This window comes from Mycteria americana, chromosome 3 (genome assembly GCF_035582795.1).
Source record: "Mycteria americana isolate JAX WOST 10 ecotype Jacksonville Zoo and Gardens chromosome 3, USCA_MyAme_1.0, whole genome shotgun sequence".
Taxonomy (NCBI): domain Eukaryota; kingdom Metazoa; phylum Chordata; class Aves; order Ciconiiformes; family Ciconiidae; genus Mycteria; species Mycteria americana.
In genome coordinates, this window is record NC_134367.1 from 34,029,373 (window position 1) to 34,050,301 (window position 20,929).

Here is a 20,929-nt window from a genome sequence, read left to right on the forward strand (position 1 = left end):
ACGAGTAGTAGATGAGGCATCGTTTGTATGAACTTTCAGTAAATGTCACAATTTGCAATGACAATGAAATACATTTTTTTTTTTAGAATGTGAATGCTCAATGTTACGCTCTTTTGGATACTTCACTCTAAATTGAGACTGTACAGTATATGAAATAACTTATGATCTAAACATAAATCATGTTTTTTCTTCTAAACACAGAAAATGTGGACAGATGCTATAAATTATTTTAGTTCAGCTATATTTAAACATTAATTAGAATGTAAATTACTGTCATGGACTAGACCACAAGCCTTGGTGAATTTGACATGTGTTTTAGATTGTACCAGGAATAGCAGCAGCCACTTAGAATGAAACTTACCTTTCCTTTCTTACCCACCTCTCTTGATGCATCCAAATTTGAAAGTTCCTCTGTGTAACTAGTATGCCATGTTGTTGGAAATGAATCTTGGGGGAAAAAAATGAATAATTTTTGCTTAGAATTTAAGACCAGTATAAAGCCAATTTCATTTTATTGTCTTCATAGTGCTTTTTGACTGCTTTTGCAAGTAATGAAACACTTCAGTTGAAGTTCTGGCATGAATACAGCATCTGAGAAATGTTTTTATTTAGTCTGAATTCATTTTTATCTAATGGAGCTGAAGCAGAAAGCTTGCATATTGAAATTGTGAAGTGTGAAGATGAAGGAGTTATGGGTTTTCAAGTCCACAGTGAAAATGAAATGAATGAAAATAAAGTCACTGGGAATCGAGAGAGTTCCTGTAGGCTTTGTTGAGGTGTGGAGGCAGAAACACTGGTGAACAGTTTATTTTAAGTCTTCATATTTTCACTATGAAGCTGTCAGGGATTTGTTAAGGGCAATGAGAGGCATTTATTTGCATTTGGTCACCTTTATGGAATGTTTACCAGATGAAACTGTGAAACTTACTGCAAGCCTTCCTCGTTCTCAAAGTCCTGAAGAATAAAAGTTTCCAGATACTTTTTCCTCTAGAAGTGAGGTTTCTCTAACAAAACATACTTCAAAAAAATGTTGAAGTCAAACTGGAAATCAGGACAGCCTGAAGATGATCACATGCAAAAACTTTAACTCTGCTTTCACTTAAACGTATTCAAGTAAATGTAAGGTACTGTATTTGAAAAGTAAGCGTACTGTTATGACAGTTCCAACAACCTTTCCCAGGAGGAGAGGAAACAAATCGCAGTTGTCTAACATGTAGAAAAGCTTCCACAGGAGAAGAGATTAGGTTTATTTAAATTATTCAATTAGGGAAGGTTGGAGTGGGGGCAGGGAATGAAAGACACTTGGAGAAGTTATTGCTCTGACAGTATGTTTGTGGGCAGTACATGATTACGGTCACAGGATTTTGAGAGGCTTTAGAATGTAGATTGGTACTAGGATCAGTGACGCAGTAAGGAAAGAAAGGCTAAGCTTCATTTCAAAGGCATGGCTATGTATTTGTAATCTTAGTTCAGTAAGCCTGCAAGTCTTAGGTTATTACGATGGCCTCAAAATAAAACACTGCTCTATACTTCTCCCAGTCATATAAGCTTTTTCTTGAACACCTGGCAGTGCCACAGGTGAGATAGTGTTGGCTGGGCCTCTGGTTTGGACTACTATGCTCATTTTTGTGTTCCTAATGTTCACTAAAATCTAAGTTGGTCTCTGTTTCTTTTCTGCAAAACAGACATTCCAAATTCCCCTTTTCTGCAGTTTTGTGACTGTGCTCATTGCTTCCTGTTGCTTGAGTGGCACCCACATTTAAGCAGGTGCTTGGTGTCATAGTCTCACTTTCCAGGATCTGAGTGTTCAGGTTAATGCCTGATGAAATAATTCTAAGGGGTTAGTTGGGACTTGAGTAGCCTCAGTTGAGTAACCCCAATCCATCTGGTAAATATGGTGAAAGTTTTGAAAATTGATGATTTGAAGTTGTGAAGAATGTGTTACTTGGGTCCCCCCATGCCGCGTCTGTCCGTTCCCTCCCTGCCCCCTCGAAAAAAAAACCAACCCAGAAAAAAACCCCTTCATCTTAGTGTTAAAACTATTTTAACCAAATGTCATTGTTACACAGATTTGAAAATTATATATATTGGATGTTAAAAAGAAAAAAAAATCCTTATTGACAGAAACCTGTAGCCTAGTAATCTGTTTTATTTTTAATACTGGACCTGCAGAGACGGTTATCTAACCTCTCAGACTTCCTCCTAATATTGGGAAACTTGCTAAAAAATAGTGTTTTGTGGAACAAAGCTGTTTCGAAGCTTTGAACAAAGGGATCCAAGTCTCATGACTGAAAGAACATTTAGGAACTACTGTCTCATCTCCTTTATTACACATGGTAAACTCACTCCATCCATTTTAATGTTCATGTATACTCACTAGTACTACACTGTAGTTGTATAAGGTAAATGCAGGCAGATTGCTAGGTCTAAAAATCACTACTAACACTGTGTCAAAGCAAACTGCTGGCCTAAAAAGTCTGTATTTTATGATGCCTTAAGGAATATTTTATGCTTTTCTTCAGTCAGACTGGCTCTGTAATATAGCCCCATTTATTCATTCAGAACTAAAATGAAAAAACTACTTTGAATGCATTATAATGACATTACAGAAAAGGCATCTCTTATGTTTTCTCTTTCTAGAACAACTTAACGTCTTATAACTCAGCACATCTGTCATATGGCCCAAGTCAACTTTCTACATTCGGGAGTATTTTTTTAAGACTACTAGATTAGCTGTTAAAAATTAGTAACTCTCTGCAGAAAGCTGCATGAAAATTACCTTACTATAGTTCTTTGGTAGAAGAGACTGGCATCTGTCCTAATGACAGAGGTTATCAGAGTTAATGGAATACTTGTAGATGTTTTCAGATCTGCTTAGCTTAGGAGAAGCAACACTGGTTCTTTTTTCCTTCTGCTTATAAGAAGAAATGCAGATGAGCAGGTGAAATAGTGAATTTCTTGAATTCTCAAAGATACAGTATTTTTAGTAGTACTATATTTGAGAATTTCTTGAATTCTCAGAGTTACAATATTTTTAGTAGTACTATTTGAGCAAAATGAGTCACTTCTGGAAGCAGAGCAGATAGAAGCATAAACTCTGAATAGAAGGGGAGTAACTGAAGATCTCTGTTTATATTCTATATGACTGTGAACATTCAATAGATTTGCAAAAGCATTGTTATTGAGGACCAGCAAAATGCCTTTTTTTTTTTGCAGAAGGAAAAAGAAAAAAAGAAAGAAGAGAAAAAGAGAGAGAGAGAGTCAGAAAAACCATCAAAACAATTAGCAGTTGAAAAGGTAAGAGTAGTTTATTTTTTCCAGTTATTTAAAAATTACACATAATATTAGACATGTACAAAGATTTGAAAAAAAAATTAAATTTTTAATATGTGTGTATATATATACACATGTGTGTGTGTATGAATAGTAATCTGGATAACACACATGAATGGTTTACTTGTGCTGTTGCTTGTATGCAGAGGTTGGTTGACTATATGATGAGGAATGTGTTTGGAGGAAGAGGGAAGTGAGTTAAGATTTGTTAAGATTTAAGCTCAGATAATTAAGGTTTTTAAGATGTACTATTGCTATTGCACAGAAAATTTTCAATTTTATTGAGCGCTGTATGGTCACTTAATGGTTTTTCATAAATGAATCCATTTTAAATCTAAGTGTATAATTTATAGAATTTAATTAATACTCTAGGTAACTTGAAAATATTCAACTAGATCATGTCACAAAACGTGACAGACAAACCAGTTAAGGTGCTTCTTTATGCAGCTATATTAAAACATAATGAGCAGCCTTAGCAACATAGGTACAATTAAATCATGTATACTTCTGTATGGAGTTAATATTAAACAAAAATGGAATGGGTAATTTAAGTATTAAATGCAATAATTTCTTCTAAGACAGATGTCCTCTCTCAGATGATGTGAATCCATTAGTATGTTCTGATCTGCAGTGTAGTCCACAGAATGCATTGGAGTCTCCATCTGTCAGTTCATTCCCCAATAGTGCTGTGTTACAATTATGAAAAATGTTGTGTATTCATACATTATGATTGCAGATGTATTTCTAGTTCAGTTTTCAAATAGAAGTTGTTTATTTTGCATAATAAAACGAGATACGAAAATATGTGCACACTTGGAAGGGAAAAAAGCCCCTCCCAATACCAATACCTTTTTTTCTGAAATTGGAAGGCAGTTTTGGAATAAGTTAGTGCAGAAGCAAAGTTCGATGTGACAATTTGCACAGCTTCACTGAGCTAGTGGAAAAGGATATCCTTATTCATATTGTAGGAGGTTAAAGCATATTTATGAATGACAATAAAAATATTAAAATTGTTGATTATTGAAGTTTTATCTAGTAAAATTAAATGTTTTGTTCTGGTCCTTATAACAATATACTTTAGTTATAAAGGCTAAAACATTGCTGTGGTTTGGAAATCTTAACTTTCTAAAACCCAAAGGTCTAGTTTTGGTCTGGGGGAGAGAGGGTTTGCCTTTGCAAGGATGCATGAACCTTGTCACGTGGCTGGGAATACTTGGTTAGGTGAGGAGGAAAGACGACAGCGCATAGTTACAGCTGAGGGAGTACTCTAATACTTGAAATAAAAAACAATTCAAATGCCACTGATTAGATTTACATTTGAAATGTCATTAGATTACTAGTTAATGAATAAGCAAGTAAAAAGAAGTATTTTGATTTTAAATGCTTGTACTACAAAATGTGGAATTTGGTAAATATATCTGCATTAGATAACAGTGTTGTTGTAACAGCTGCAAAATGTTTGAAATACTGCAGCATATTTTATTTCATTATTAATGTGTCAGCACTGATTGCTCAAATGGAACTCATCTATGTGTCATCTTTTTAATTTAAGAGATTCTTTAAGCTTGGGCTTTTCAAGGCTTTTAAGGATCATTCAAAATAAACTATTTTTAGACACAGCCTGTAAACTTTGCATGTTTTAAAATCACAGTCACTTTCTAGAATCCAAAGGAGAGAGACCTATATCAAATATTGCATTTCCATTGGAAAGTATTGACGAGATAGAGGACCAAAAGGTTTTATTTTTATATGGAATAATACACTGTTGCTTTTGTGGTGTGATTCTGCTTCAGGGAGCTGATAAACGTTAGTATTCTTAGTTTGACTAATAATGGTACACTTCGCATCCGGTTAGAGACTGTCTATAGGATAGCTTAAATACTGAATGTTGAATCAGTAGGGGAATGCTGCCATCTTGACCGTACTATCATACTTTCAGCAACCACGTCAAGCAGTAGCTGGCTATTTATCCCAGTTCTCAGCTTTCTGGAGAAGGAAACAGAATATGAGAATTCTTTGGACGCTTCATATATGAAGTCACTGGTCGCCTTTATTGCAGGCATGGTGTATCTCCAATCTAGACATTCCAGGCTTGGGAAGCTAATGAATTAAATATACATGACCAAGCAATTGGCAGTTTTACCACAATCTTGAGACTTCTCTTGATTAAGGTAATTCAAGCAGTGTTTTAGCCATCCTGTAGAGGAATCAGTAAAGATGGAAAAAATGACAGGCTTTAAACTAGTAAGAAGTTGAAAATGAAGCTATAGAAAACTTCAGATTTCTTTACAAGTGTCATGTACTCCTACAAGTCTTAAGTTCCTGGTGTCTTCTTTTTTATATCTGATATTGTTTAAGTTTCTTAGCTCTTAAAACAAGAATATGCATCCTAAAAAATTAAAATGTTCACATTCAGTTCTCATGTTCTGATCTGCTTCATAGAACTGACTAGATCTGCTCCTACATCTGCGTAAGAGCCTTTCTCCAGTGACTAACTGGTCTTTAGCCTTTAACAAGCTGAATGTCTAGCATGATTTCTGTTGCATTTTCAAATATTGCTGAAAGCTTGTAGCATTGATTTAGTAAACGGCATTATTCCAATATTGCATTAATGTGTCAGGTAATTATGGCATAAAAGATACTTTGTTGATTAGCATGCTTTGATAGGTAAAAAGAACAGAAAATCATATTTTAACTGATTTAACAATAGTGGGCTTTCTTACTGAAATTGCTTTTCAGTAAGAATCATCATGTCCTTAAAGCGGGTTTTGTGGGAAACATTTTTATGAACGTTTGAGTTGGAGACAGTGATTTCAGATGTAGAGTAGAATTTCCTCAAGATGAGAGACATCTACTGCAGAACAGTGAGTAGCAAGGATACTTGTTTGACGCTACTTTTCTGGGCTGTTCCACTTTCTGTGACAAAATTACTGGGTAATTTTTAATGTAACAGATCTTACTATGTCAGCTACAGACCAAGCATAGTCTGGTAATTAGCATTTTATTGGAAGCAGCCAATAGTGTGATGTTTTACATCAGATCTGCAGTATTCTTTAATAAAATAAAGAATTTAACATTGTGAAACTACTGGCAGTGGTAATGGTTTTTTCAGTCTAATTGAAGAAAGTTGAGAAACTTGCATAACTTACCCAGGGTCCTTCCTCCTCCTCTCCCTGTGCCATTTCCACAATTACAGACCTCAAGTTTCCTCAGTGCTCGTGCTTAAAATAACCTTATCCTTACAGTTACTTTGGAGAAGAAAAAAAAAAATTGCAAGAAAACTGCTGGAACAATATATTACACAGTTCGTCATGACATGAAAACTGGGACCAGGTTACGTGGAGCTGAGATGTCCAGTCAAAGCCCAGCTTGTTTGCAAGCAACAGAAATGCCAATTTCAGCAGTACCAAATGTGTTGAAAGAATAAATAACCAAACTGAACTATCGCATGCTTCTTAGTGCTTCTTATGGGCCAATAGCAAGAATAATAGCACAAGGCAGACTGTCATGCAATGGAATTGCATTCTCATTAATTACTCCTTTGCACAGCTGAAGTTGGTGAAATTTCCCAAATCAGCCATGATTTTCTTTTTTTTTTTTTTTCCTTTTTCTCTTTCTTTTCTGCGTAAGCTGAGTAGACAAGTTCTCCATTCAGGAACAAAGTAAAACACTGAACTCCTTTTTATGTCTAGTATGCCTGCTGAGTAGGATTATTGTTCATCCTTAGGTAATTGAATGTGCTCAATTTACAGTCATTTGGTGACTTTAAAAAGAACCGGTAGCCTACATATTCTACTGGTGTGTGAGGGAGCCACCAAAGCCTCATAGTAGTTTTCTGAACTAAAATTTAAACTATGTGGTGGTTTTAAGTAGAGTTTCTGCTCATAGCACAGAGGGGCACTTTAGGTAAGCTCTATGCTGCTGCTTCATGCAGCATGTTGGAGCAGGGGCTGTGTGCACTCCATCCACCTTGTGCCTGTTTTCCACTGAAGGGAAGCATAGAAGGGAAGGAGATGGGGTGCAGTCCCATCATCCGGGCTGAAGGATCAGGGCTATGAGGGAAATGGCCGGTGTGTGAACTGTGGAGTTTGGGTGCCCCAAGGATAAACAAGGCCATTAGAGCTGCAAAGAATGGAGCGAGGAAGACTGTGTTTGCGGACAATCAAACGGTATGCTCTCTACAGAATGGACAGGAAACTCTTCATGCATTTGGCAAGACTGCTAATAGAAGTGGGTTGCATTAAGTACTTCGTTAGTACTTCCATTGTACTTAGTACTTCCATTGCACAATATTTGATTTGGAACAGAGAACTTGGATTGAGGTTTTTTTTTTTCTTTCTTTCTTTTCTGCGTAAGCTGAGTAGACAAGTTCTCCATTCAGGAACACAGTTCCTCATATTGAGTTGTATGAATGAGACTTCTTGAATTTCAGAGCAACTAGGACAATTCTAGTTTTTTCAAAACATACCTTTTTATGTCCATCTGCACTACAAATTCGGATAAAAAAAGACATAACGAGGTATGACATCTTGAGGCCTTGGTGTGCTCCAGAAGTAAAGGGGGAGAGAATTCATATGTCTAAAACTTCCAGATTTTTGTAGGGTTCAACTTTTTATATAGTTTTAATTTTTAAATAAAGAAAATCTTGACATGCTTCAGTGCTAGCAATCCAGAATTAAGCCAGAAGTGTTTTGGAAAACTGTCCCTGGAAAACTTGACCAGTATTTCTGATATCCCAAATGATAAAGTTCAGCTAAGTTTATGGCCCTGAATGCTTTGGCAGTGCTTGGATTCAGCACTAAGTAGCTTTCTGTGGTGTTTATTTTAGAGGTTTTGCATCATCTGAAGACTTTCATGAAGGCATTGTGATGGTCCACTGTAAAATACCACACATCTAATTTATTGAAAGTAAGCTCTTTTAAGACAGATTGTGTTGTATTGGGACAGTAAAGTTAAATGGTTAGGATGTAAAGAACAAACTATTTTTTCTTCACAAACTACTTGTGCTTTTGCAAGCTAATATTGACATTCAAAGTTAAGACTTTTTTCATTCTGCTGAACGTATCTGGATAAGGAATGTTTCTGAAGGATTGCAGCAGTTAAACTTGATTAACTGAAGTACTATTTGACACTGTAAGTTTAGTTTGTTTTATTATATTGCATTTTGAGTTTGAAATTGGCTCTTTTTTGTGTGTAGAGTTGATTTAAGTGACAGAAATGGGTCAGTTAGAGGGTATCTTTCAATGGTAGTATATGAAATGCTGTTTTTCTTCCCCAAACTGGAGACTAAATTGCCAGCTTAAACTCAACAATAGAAGGGAACTGCTGCCTCTCAGTCCGCTGGTACCAGCCAGCACCAGATGGCCCACATTATGGAGGTACTGACATAAGTTTATTTGCATTAAAAAGTGCTAGAAAACCCCTCAAAGGTGAGGGCAGATCATATTAGGATCTTTTCCCCTTCATATAGGAAAAACAATGTGTCACATACTCATTTAACCGAATAGGAAGAACTTACTGTGGCTTCTTAGGGTGGTGTTTTTGTTTGTCTGTTTGATTTTTTTCCCCCAAAGGCAGCTAAAACTCCCACAAAAATCAACCTGTCTGGGCAAGTGAGACTAAGAGGAACTATTAGTCCCCGTTAGTTCTCTGGGGATGTTTTTTACTTACCCAAAGTATTCCAAATTATCATCCTAATCATTTTGTACAAGGAGAAATGAGTTGGAGCAAGTAGTGCTCCAGTGTTCTTCAGTTTTTAAAAACTGTGTAGCGTTGTGAGAATGTGTGGCAGAATTGAAAGCCTACAAAATTTTTGGTGTATTCGTGGAAGTGATGTATTTAGGTGTTTACTTTTAAGTTGTAGGAATAAGTTAACTGACAAATATTGACCTGAATGATAATTTAAATAGAGAATTACATTATAAATATTATAAATGTTTTATTTATTTTGATACCGTATTGATTATATATTTGCTAAATCACTTGAAGAGGTGTTAACAGTATGTTTCCCTAGACTTCTAAATATTATTTGCCTTTCTGAGTGATTTCATTTTTAAATGTTTTTTCTTTCTATTTTTATATAATATAAATTTAATATAATATAAATTTAATTTATATTTAAAGCAATAATATATAAGCAATCAAAAGTTTATCACAGGAACAGAAAAATAGAAACATGTTTTACCCTCTGGTTGAATACATAGTCTTATTTATACTCTTAGTCCTTGTTTTCACAAATTCAGACTAAGATATGAGTTAAAGCTCAGGATTTAGGAGTGTGTGATAACACATAGGACAACCTATTTCCCTGCCCTCTACCCCCACAGAGGGTGAAGGGTTTTAAGGCTTCTTGTTCTCTCAGTCTACATTTTACGGACCTGTCCCAACCTAGTTTTACATTTCTGATCATAACTTTTCAGTCTTATGGAAGAGATCAGATTATTTTGGGTTCTTTGGTTGCTTCTAATGCTAATCTGGAGAAAGGCAAAACAAATTAGATTCTTCCCGAAACTGTGCGATTCATTCCTTTTGCAGGTAACAAAGGACTCCCTATGTTTGAGGATTGCCTTGAAAAATAGTCTTACTTAATGAAATGAATCTGTCATGGCTCTTATTACGTATTGGGAGTTTGTAGACAAAGAAATTAAGAAATAGATACTGCAGGTAGAAGCAATTGAAAGAAAGCCCTTTTTTGTCAGATGGGAAGAAGGGTATTTGTCTTTTTAGTATCGGAAAAGGAGTCAACCTACAGGAAGGATATCATGTTTTTTTCCTCAGTCCAGTGCGTGTTCTGTGTATCAGCTTGATCCTCTCAACTCTGGTCTGCAGCAGAACAGTATTTTAATGTTGTTGTTTTTTTTTTTTTTAATTCTGTAGAAATGGAATCTTAAAACTATAAGAACAAGCTTGGGTTTGGGCTGCTTTGGTTAAATAGGCCTTTGTTTAACTTGCCAAACTATTTTCATAAAAAGATATTCTTAAGTGTGCTTAGTTTTAATTGATCCTCAGTTATATTTTTGCTCCATGCAGGGTCAAAACCTAAAATCGCCCTGGGTTTTCAGTTGGTGATGGCAGTTGGTACTTACTAACAGTTGGCATTTTCAGGTTTCTCCTGCTGGCTTGTGATAAGCTTAACGTTTTTTCCTGGTCACTTTGAGACAATTAAGAAGGCAACATCTACATATACTTACGTGTATATTGAACCAAAAAGAAGTGGGCATGTTTAAATAAGCGTGAACTAAATCAGCCGTATTCATGGATGGATGCTATCTTTAGATAAAAACATCTATATGACTAAGACTTATTAATTCTGAGACATTTGAAACCACAGGAGCATGCATGGTTGAAAGTGCAAATATACAATCTCATTAAAAAGTTTTATAAAAATTACAGTACTAGTTAGGAGATTGTGAACAATCAATCAAATGTGCAAGAACAAAAAGCATGACATTTTTACAGAAGTGGTACTGATACACAACTGAATGTAAAGAAGGGTAAGGATTGGATGAGATGAAGTTGATAACAGGAAAAAGACATTTAATTTAAATAATGTCACTCAAAATAATAATCTTATCTTGTTTTGAATAATAGGCTTCCTCGTTTTTTCCTAAAATAAGGCAAGTATTGGAGCATGAGCAAAGCAATCAAGTGTCTTTGTGTGTTCTGTTTTATTTTACTGTGCTTGAGCTAGAATGTGCTTCAACTACTCAGGGGAGAGATCTCACTCCAGTGTGTGACCATCAAGGTAGGGCAGTGGGGTAGTAGGAGGTGCTGTCAAGATGTGCAAGTCTTACTTAAGAGTAAAGATAGTAACTCTGTTTTCCATAAAAAATAATTTTAGATGCCGCTGACAATATTAAAAGCTCCAACCTTAGCTTAAACTTTAAATTGTTTAAAAAAAATAGTAAAATGCCATAAGAGGTTTCAACAAACTTCCTGACACTGTCATGCAATTTCAGTGTCTTCCAGTTTAAATTCATAGTTTACATAGGTATTGATTGCGTGGCTTTTTACTAAAAGGAATAAGACTATTTATTTGAACTGTTGAATTTCTTATGTTTTGATAGTTGCTTATGGCAGTAGAACAGTTGTACAGAAAACTTTATGGCTCTGGCATTCATCCTGTCACATAATTATGTCTTCACAAAATTAACTCAAAGGTATTTGGAAGATAGCACTGTAGCTGTGGTAGAGATAAAAACAAGATAAGGTGGAAGCAGGATCTTTAACACAATTTGAAGGAAATGGACAAGTTTCTTGCTCTAGATAATTTTGTGAGATGATAAGTATGGTAGAAAATTAAGTGACCGGTTACCTAGCTGTTCAAATAACTAGCATCTCTTTAATGCTAAATTCCTTATATATCCCTATTCCTTATATATCCTTATTCCTTCCCCTATCCTTATGCATTCCTTATAACACTGTTCCTTCCCATCTACTATCTAACACTGTTCCTTCCTAGCTACTTCCTTCCTATGCCTTATATATCCTTATTCCTTCCTATATCCTTATATATTCCTTATAACACTGTTAACACATCTGCAATCAATTGCCTCCTGTCTCTGTTGAAAAAAAGGTTGCAACTGGATGAGCTTGTCTTTCAGTTGTACTTGAAATTTTCCCTTTATAAAATTGGCACCTGCAGCTAGAAAATGGGGGCAGTTCTGAGGTTGGTCCCCATGCATGTCAGTATGCTGTTGAAAAATAAATCTGTCCCGCCTCTCTGCTCAGCAAGTATGGTCTCTCTCAACTTGAGGATATTGTACTTCATGTCAGAGTAAGGTACTGCAGGCTTGTCTGCTAGGCAGATAGTATATTTTACACTGTGTATTCTGCTCAAGGTAACCTACGGATTTTTTTTGTCTTACATACTTAATCATCAGTTTACACTGTAAGTAGATATCAACATATCTTTTTCCTTTGTTTGACCATAGACTATTTTAGTGGTGTAAAAGAAATTGGTTTGGTTGAATCTCAGCATAAATGTTGAAATGGGTGCCTGAACAAGCAAGTCAGAGCCCTTGTAATATCACTTTGAAGGGTCAGTTGTAAAACTTCAAAATCTTTGAAGCTGTGAATCTAAAAAATTTTAGCGATCCTTACGTTTTGTAAGGATGATTTAAATATTCATTTTCAGAATACCCAGAAATTTCATATAAGTTCACATTATTTAAACTGGAGGAATAAAAGCAGAAAGAAGTTTGACTCATTTCCAGTTGAGATGTAGACTGCTAGACTGGGTTGTGGCTACAATGTTTCTGGATAGTTGGTTTCTGGATAGTTGGAGGATGAAGACGAAGTTTCACGGATATGGAGGATGAAGACTTTTTTACTCAAGTAAAGGGAAATCCATTTTGGTATTGCTTGTGATAGGCTGAAAATAATTAGCTTCTAAAATAATGGTTTCAAACTGGTTAACTTTGAAATGAGAACAAAACTGAAAAAAAAAAACCTGACTGGCACAAGAAACTAATATGACTAATGGTCATAGAGATGAACAGCTAATGATGCATAAGTATTTATTAAACATTGTATTTATTAAGCATGTCTCCCTCTTACTAAGTTCTGCATTTGTGAAACAGAATTATGTACTTGTATATGAGGGTGATAAAGTACTCGCCAATTCACTCCTAACTTCTATAGCAGCAAAAGAAAGCAAGAAGCTGATAGAGAAGTAAGAAAAATTAACCTATGGGGTTATTTCCCATAGGTTACTAACCTAAATTAACCTATGGGGTTATTTCCCATGGTGCACTTGACATGCCAGAAGGATGGGATGTCATCCAGAGGGACCTGGACAAGCTGGAGAAGGGGGCCTGTGTGAACCTCATGAGGTTCAACAAGGCCAAGTGCAGGGTCCTGCACCTGGGTCAGGGCAATCCTCGATTTCAATATAGGCTGGGGGATGATGCGATCGAGAGCAGTTCTGCGGAAAAGGACTTGGGGGTACTGATGGACGAAAAGCTGGACATGAGACGACAATGTGCGCTCACAGCTCAGAAGGCCAACCGCATCCTGGGCTGCATCAGGAGAAGCATGGCCAGCAGGTCGAGGGAGGTGATTCTGCCCCTCTACTCCGCTCTGGTGAGACCCCACCTGGAGTACTGCATCCAGCTCTGCAGCCCTCAGCACAAGAAGGACATGGAGCTGTTGGAGCAGGTCCAGAGGAGGGCCACGAAAATGATCCGAGGGCTGGAGCACCTCTCCTACGAGGACAGGCTGAGCGAGCTGGGGTTGTTCAGCCTGGAGAAGAGACGGCTCCGAGGAGACCTTATTGCAGGCTTTCAGTACTAAAAGGGGGCCTATAGGAAAGACGGGGACAAACTTTTTAGCAAGGCCTGTTGTGACAGGACAAAGAGCAATGGTTTTAAACTAAGAGAGGGCAGATTTAGACTAGATATAAGAAAGAAATTTTTTACGATGAGGGTGGTGAGGCACTGGAACAGGTTGCCCAGAGAAGTAGTGGAGGCCCCATCCCTGGAAACATGCAAGGTCAGGTTGGATGGGGCTCTGAGCAACCTGATCTAGTGGAATATGTCCCTGCTCTTGCAGGGCGGTTGGACTAGATGACCTGTAAAGGTCCCTTCCAGTCCAAAGCATTCTATGATTTCAGTCTGATTAGCTGTCAGTGAGAGGATTGAATTTCTGTGGTACAGAGAGGTTTTTTAAAATGCATCTCTATAGACATCATATGCTTAGACTTCATAAAGTGTTTGCATCATACTGCTTGCCATAATGATAGAAAAGATGCAAGTACAGAGTATCAGTCCAACACTCTAAGAAGCAGAACGCTATTTAGGAAAAGTCCTAATTCAGAGGTGGTTTATATGAAACAATATTCAGTGTGATGCTGTAAGACTATGTGACTAAAACATAAAGACTGCAAGAATCAGAGGAACAACGATAGGAAGGAGAACCAGAATAATCCAATGAGTGAAAACAGAGCACGGTGATCTGTTTCTCCTAGGTCCATCGAAGGAGAGTGGTGAGGTGGGTCAAGGAAAGAGATTCTCTCCCAGGAACCTCAGGCAAGTAAGGGGTGATTGCATACTAGGCCATAGGACTTATTATGGGATGCAGAGAGAAAAGAATTCAGGGATAGGGCAGAGAATATTGTATGAAGCTTATTATGGGACGTTTAGGTGACAGACCAAAAGCAGGGAAATGGAGGAATCAAGGTGGATTGGAGTGGAACAAGCACGAGGAAGCAGGGAGGAAGGGGATAAAAAGGGCCAGTGACATATATGCGGGTTGCTGGGCAGTAAGCTTGTCTGAGCCCTGCACTTGGTCACTGCAGGCTATCCTATATTCTTGCCAAATTCTATTTGCAACCACATTGTGTGTGAGCACATTGTCTCTTCTGTGTCTGTGTGTGAACACTAGCAAACTTCAAGCTGGACTACCAGACAAGAAGGGTAAGAGGTTGGCCACTGGAAAGAGACAGCAGGTTTGAGGAACCTAAGGGTCAGCAACTGGAGAGACCAGTATGTCTAAGACCAGCTACTGGAGACACCGTTATTGTGCTCACACACATGTGTATAACTGCAACTTTCACGCTGGACTAGCCAGTGAGTAGGATATCAGCATCTGGAAAGATCCAGGGTCTGAGCTGGTGACTGGCTAAGGGTGTAGGGTCTTGATATTGGATGACCTTAAGTTTCCTGCAAAAAGCATTTTTCAGCAAAAAAGCACTGTTGTTATAGTCAAGGAAAAGAGTGCAAACCATACCTTCACAAATAGGGGTAGACAGCAATGCTTGTATTGGATTGTTTTTTTACTTATGAGCTCAGTCAGTTGCCATGCCTGAAACACTCATTCTTGCCTGGAGATGTATGAAGAAGGAATTACAAATATATACCCCTTAGTTCTGATTGGGTACGCTGATGTTATATTATGTATGACTCAAAAGGGTTTTAGAAGGAAAGTTATAAAAGAAAACAGTTCAATGAGGAACTGGAACTAATATAGCTGCGTTATTGTAGTCTTGCCCAGGCTAATTAGCTCAATAGAAATGGAGTAGAAATATGTAAGCCAAGTTCATTGAACCACAATATGCGGTTCTAAAACTGAAGATGTATTGAAAACAGCTTATAAAAATGCAAACCATGTTTATTGCATTTCACAGCTTGCAAACCGAGGTGCATTAGAACACTTCGACCCTAATCCGATTTATAGATGTTGTAATGGGACACTGGATCAGCTACAGCTTTAAGATGAATCTGCCTCGATTTTCTACTTCATAATGATTTCTTCTAAAAGATTTAAAAAATGGGTATTGCTGGACTAAAAGTACAATGCTTGGGTTTTATCTAAATCAAGTTCCATGACAAGATAATACAAAATAGGAAAAGGGTTGATAAACAGCTTTTCCCTCTGCCTTTTGTGTCCTTGTAAACAGGTCCTTGCTTCTCGGCTTAAATGCAGACATTTCAAAGATTTAGAGCTGCAGCAAACTCTGCTCAAATCCTTGCCCACAGAATACCTGGAAAACTTTGGTACCTTTGCACCCAGACTATGTGCCTATCCTTCTCTGCAGTCTTGCCATCTCTAGCTTGGCTTTAGGTTCCTACTTCTTGTTGTGACTGTTACCTAGCAATCATCTTGCAATCTTTTGACACTCTTCTTCAAGTGCCAAACTTAGGAAAAAGATATGGCACTTGGGATTTTGCCAAAACTTAGGAAAAAGAGCTTGCCCTCTTTTTTCAGACCCTATTCTGAACTTGTCAGCTTTAAGGACATAATATATTTGAAAATGAATGCATACAACTAGTATTTCAAATGTGGTTGTTATTATATAGTTTTAATACATGAATGTAAGAATTTAAAGAGAAAGATTTAATCTTTGATATTTTGCCATAGTCTCAGCAGTATAAAAAGAAAGACAACTTCATTTTAGGAAATTATCCTTCTACAGTTGCATACCTTGTTTTGAGCAAGGTAAAAGGGCCTCTGAGAATGTCTGTTGCATTCAAAAGGAGCTAAACTGATTCAGCTAAGTACAAGACATGAAAGGTTTTAAGCCTTCTTGGAATACATTGACTAAAGTAAATGAGATCTGAGGTAACATTTAAATTCAGTTAAAGTGGTAGTACTGGCTGGTCAATAAGTAATAACAAAGGAGTAGTCTTAATCCACTTTGCATAGATATTATTAGCATATTAGCCTAGACCCAGATAAAATCGTATTAATGGAATAAGATTATGGTGCAGCTCTCTGTTAGTTCTGCCATGAAGTTTTTAATTCAAATTACTAAAGATATAACACATTTTACATAATCTTGTACAAGTACCTTGCCCTAACTCTGAAAATCTAATTAAATCCATATACCCTGGTTTTTAAAGTGGAGATGTAGATCAAGGACCACTTAAAAATGTTTTCCTTCAGGAGTGTGTTTTGACTGAATGACCTTCACGTGTACAGAATGCTATGTAACAAAAAAAAAAAAAAAAAGGCAATTTGGTTTTGTTGGTTTGCTTGGTATAAATGTCTTAAATTAGCTTGCTTACATCAGCGTGAGTAGTTCAGTGTCTGAGAGTGATTCATTGGAATAATCGAAATAGGCTCTTAAATAATAAACTTACATTTTCCCCTTGGGTTAAATGTTTGTTTGAGGTAATTCTAGTTTTATAAATAAGAGTGGCAGCTTTTTTTTTTTTTGGTTGACATGCATTTTTTTTCTCCTGTTTAGAAATGCATCAGAGTTTGCTTGCAGAGTTGCTGTAGTCTGTACAACTTCATAATGATACCACTGTAGTATATCTTGTGATTCAGTATAGTATACTTGCTTTCTGGCTTTGTTGCTAGTTAGGCAAAATAGAAGTTCATCACTTGCTAAAAGTATACTAAGTTTTGAAGGGTTAGTGTGATTTCTAAGTTTCTTCATATTTAGTTGCAAGTCTGAAAAAAAAAATGCTGGTATCATAGGAGGGTCAACACGTTTCATCTTTAATGTGATTTAAATTCAATCCTATGAAAGTATTTGTTTTTACTTATTTACATGTCAGATACAAAAGTTGTAAAAAAGTTCTTTAAAAATTCTAGGATACCTATGTGAGTAATGTTTTAAATAGATATGGACTAAACTAACTTGTATAATAGAAGTATATGAGCTGTCAGGAAAAATCATATCTACAAACTTATTGCAAGCTTATAGTAAATTGCTAACATTATTTTCTCATATGGGAATTCTCAAATGTTTATGCTGTCTTGCAAGTTTTATTGCAAGCAGGTAATGAAGAGGGAAGGAATCCAATTAGTTTACGCACAAGGCATATAATTCCTACCTAATAAGAGCAAAGGAAGACTTTTGTTCAGTAACCATAGAAGCGTCTATGAGCTTTAGTGAGTAAACTGGAAATTGCTTTTAAGTAAGTTAGAACTGCTTTTCACTGAATTATTTGATGGATCTCCAGCTTTCATAAAGCTTCTTGTAGTTAAGGTAGGGTATGGAAATAAGAAATGCGTGGGGAGACAGATGTGTATGAAACAGACTGAATTCTAGATTCATATGAATTCTTCATTGAAGTAGAAGATTGATGAAAATGTGCAGAGAAGTATTTTTTGTGTGTAATATTAAAGTATGAAAATAGGAGCAGATGACTGGACTGGGCAGCTGATGGATCAGATTTTTGACAGTGACTGATATCTTGCTTCTGAGTGGGAGAGGTATTTACAGTAGTAACTTATAACTGCTCTGACTGGAGAGTTTTTCTACTTCAGAGCTATTAGTCATGTGGCTTACATCTTGCACCATGTATGCTACCCCTTCTAATGCTCTCAGGTAATGTAAATGAGAATAAGGTCAATGTTAATCCTAAATGCTGGTGTTGAAACCTGCTAAATAATTTACATTAATATCTTGTAGTAGTGAATTCAGCAAAAGTTCCACTTGTTTTTAAAGTATTTTGAGGGGTTTACATTTCTGTTGGGTGTCATATGTCTTTTAGAACTGTTAAACCCTTAAAGTTTGTACATATGAAGATAATTGGCATAAGGTTACAGAAGCAGGAGATGGAAGCTTGAATTACCTAACATTATTCTTTTTTCCCAAAGTCACTCATTTACAATGAAAAATAACCACAGTATTTTCACTGCGCACTGGCACTTTTGAACCAGCTGTTACTGAAGAAGCTTGTTTCACCATTGTCAATTCTAGTGCAAAATGTCCTCAGCTGCCTCTGTCAGAGGAGAGTAATCTGGTGAACAGGGATGTGCAGAAGAGTAGCCTGAAAATACAGCATTCAGACTGACCATAGGATCTGGAGTGTATGGTCATATTAAAAAATGTTCTGAAAGGAATGCAGCGTCCTTAATCATTTCACAAACTTGGATTGATTTCCTATTTTGTTACAGTAATAATTAAAAAAAGAGAATGGGGATAACTGAAGAGCAATGTAGTTGCTGCTAGATCCGAATACTCTTATTTTTTTCCTCCTTCAAAATCTAACACATATCAGAAGACCTCACGTACGTTGTCTGTCCTGTCAACCATGCAAGCTGGCATAAAGCTTTCCACTTCCCTCTTGTCTTCTACCCATCATCTTCTACACCTAGTAGCCAAACATGCATACGGGCACAGTGCTGAGAGTCAGGAGAGGACAAGCTGTTGTTTTGCAGAAAAGGAGTATGGCTAACACCAAGCAACAGACCTCATAGCATCCTGTTATATATGCGAATTGAATAGGTGTGCGACTGTCAGTCATGGTGGTACTGACCCTCCTTTTTGTCTTGCCCATGAGATAACCATATCCCTTGTAGACAACATTGTATGTGCTGTACTGTTATCTTTGTACAGAGGAAGGAGGAGGATTGACTTGGCAATGCTTTCATTATTTTTCTTTTCTCTGAGACAGAATTACTCATGCATTCGTTATCTCCAAAAATAACTGGCTGAACAAAATCTGATTAAATGCCTGACTGAGACCCTGGACTTCCTACAGTATGCAACTTATGCGTCAGGTGTTACAGTGTTCTTCACAATCCCATCTCCTGCAGACTTACTGTCTAAGTCTCTGGGAGAAAACATAGCTGCCTGTCCTGGTTTTGGCTGGGATAGAGTTAATTTTCTTCCTAGTAGCTGGTATAGTGCTGTGTTTTGGATTTAGGATGTGAATAATGTTGATAACACAGTGATGTTTTAGTTGTTGCTAAGTAGTGCTTATACTAAGTCAGGGACTTTTCAGCTTCCCCTGCTCTGCCAGGTGCACAAGAAGCTGGGAGTGGGCACAGCTGGGACAGCTGACCCCAACTGGCCAAAGGGCTATTCCATACCATATGACGTCATGCTCAGTATAGAAACTGGGGGCAGTTGGCCGGGGAGCAGCAATCGCTGCTTGGGGACTGGCTGGGCGTCAGTCGGCGGGTGGTGAACACATTGTGCATCACTTGTTTTGTGCATTCTTTTATCACTATTATTATTTTATCTCTGCTGTCCTATTAAACTGCCTTTATCTCAACCCACGGGTTTTACTTGTTGTTTTCCCCCATCTCACCCATCCCAGCGGGGGGTAGGGACGGTGAATGAGTGGCTGTGTGGTGCTTAGTTGCCAGCTAGGGTTGAACCGTGACACTGCCCGTTCCAGGGAGTGGGAGTTTACCTTTGGATGAGTCTACTGCAAAACTGTAATGCTCAGATTCAGGGCTTTGAGGCTTGTATACGCTAAGCTTCAGTGGGAAAACAGAACTTGGGAATCACTGTGATTTGTAGGGCAAGTTCCATAAATAGGTTGATTCACTTGACTAACGTGCTCCATGTTTCTGCTTGGCGAAGTCTATAGAACGCTAGAGAAAGGGAAGAGAAGGTGTTTATGAAGAAAATGGACCAACAATGGTGAAGTATTGCTGTCTGTATGTGTGTATATGTGTGTGTGTATATATAGTCCTTGAATTTATTAAACAAGAGGTTCGTAGAGGTTGGCTTGTTTTAACTAGCAAAACAAAGGCTGATTTGAAATATGATTGCATAAAACTAGCAAAACTAAAATGATAGGGTTATCAAAAGTATTATGTCAGTACTGCATACGTTGGTGGGATGAGTTCAGAAGGCACAACGTCACATGGTATGGAATATCCCTTCGGTCAGTTCAGGTCAACTGTCCCGGCTATGTCCCCTCCCAGGTTCTCACTCACCCCCAGCCTACTCGCTGTGGGGGCAGAGCGGGGAAAAAAGAAAACGCCTTGATGCTGTGCAAGCACTGCTCAGCAACAGCCAAAGCACTGGTATTTTACCAACACTCTTTTTACCTACAAATTGAAAACATAGCACCATACTGCTGCTATGAAGAAAGTTGAATCCATCCCAGCCAGACCCATACAGGCAACTAGTTTGCAAAATATATGGTATAAAGTAGATTTCAGTTCTCTTGTCCCTGTCAAAGAAATGTCCTTATTTACTAGAAAATTTGCTTTAGAGTAACATACAAGAGAGAAACAAATCTGTAAAATCAACCCTAGAACTTGGTGTGTGAATAGAGTAATTAACAGTGTTACTTGCTGATTTATTTAGTTTCAACTAGCTCAAGAAAAGTGTTTCACATAAATTAGATTGAACTAGAATGGTGTTATTAGTGGTATATTGAGATCAATGCATTGTGAGAGT

The 20,929-nt window shown here is 37.2% G+C and overlaps 1 protein-coding gene across 5 annotated transcripts in view; it reads left to right on the top strand.

Annotated features, from left to right (window-relative positions):
- SMAP1 (small ArfGAP 1) overlaps positions 1–20,929 on the top strand; it is a 106,364-nt gene that overhangs the window by 49,638 nt on the left and 35,797 nt on the right. For all 5 annotated transcript variants that reach the window (XM_075498173.1, XM_075498170.1, XM_075498171.1 and 2 more), the window contains one exon: positions 3,217–3,297. In XM_075498173.1, the coding sequence (XP_075354288.1) occupies positions 3,217–3,297 (81 nt within the window). The remainder of the gene's footprint in view (positions 1–3,216; positions 3,298–20,929) is intronic.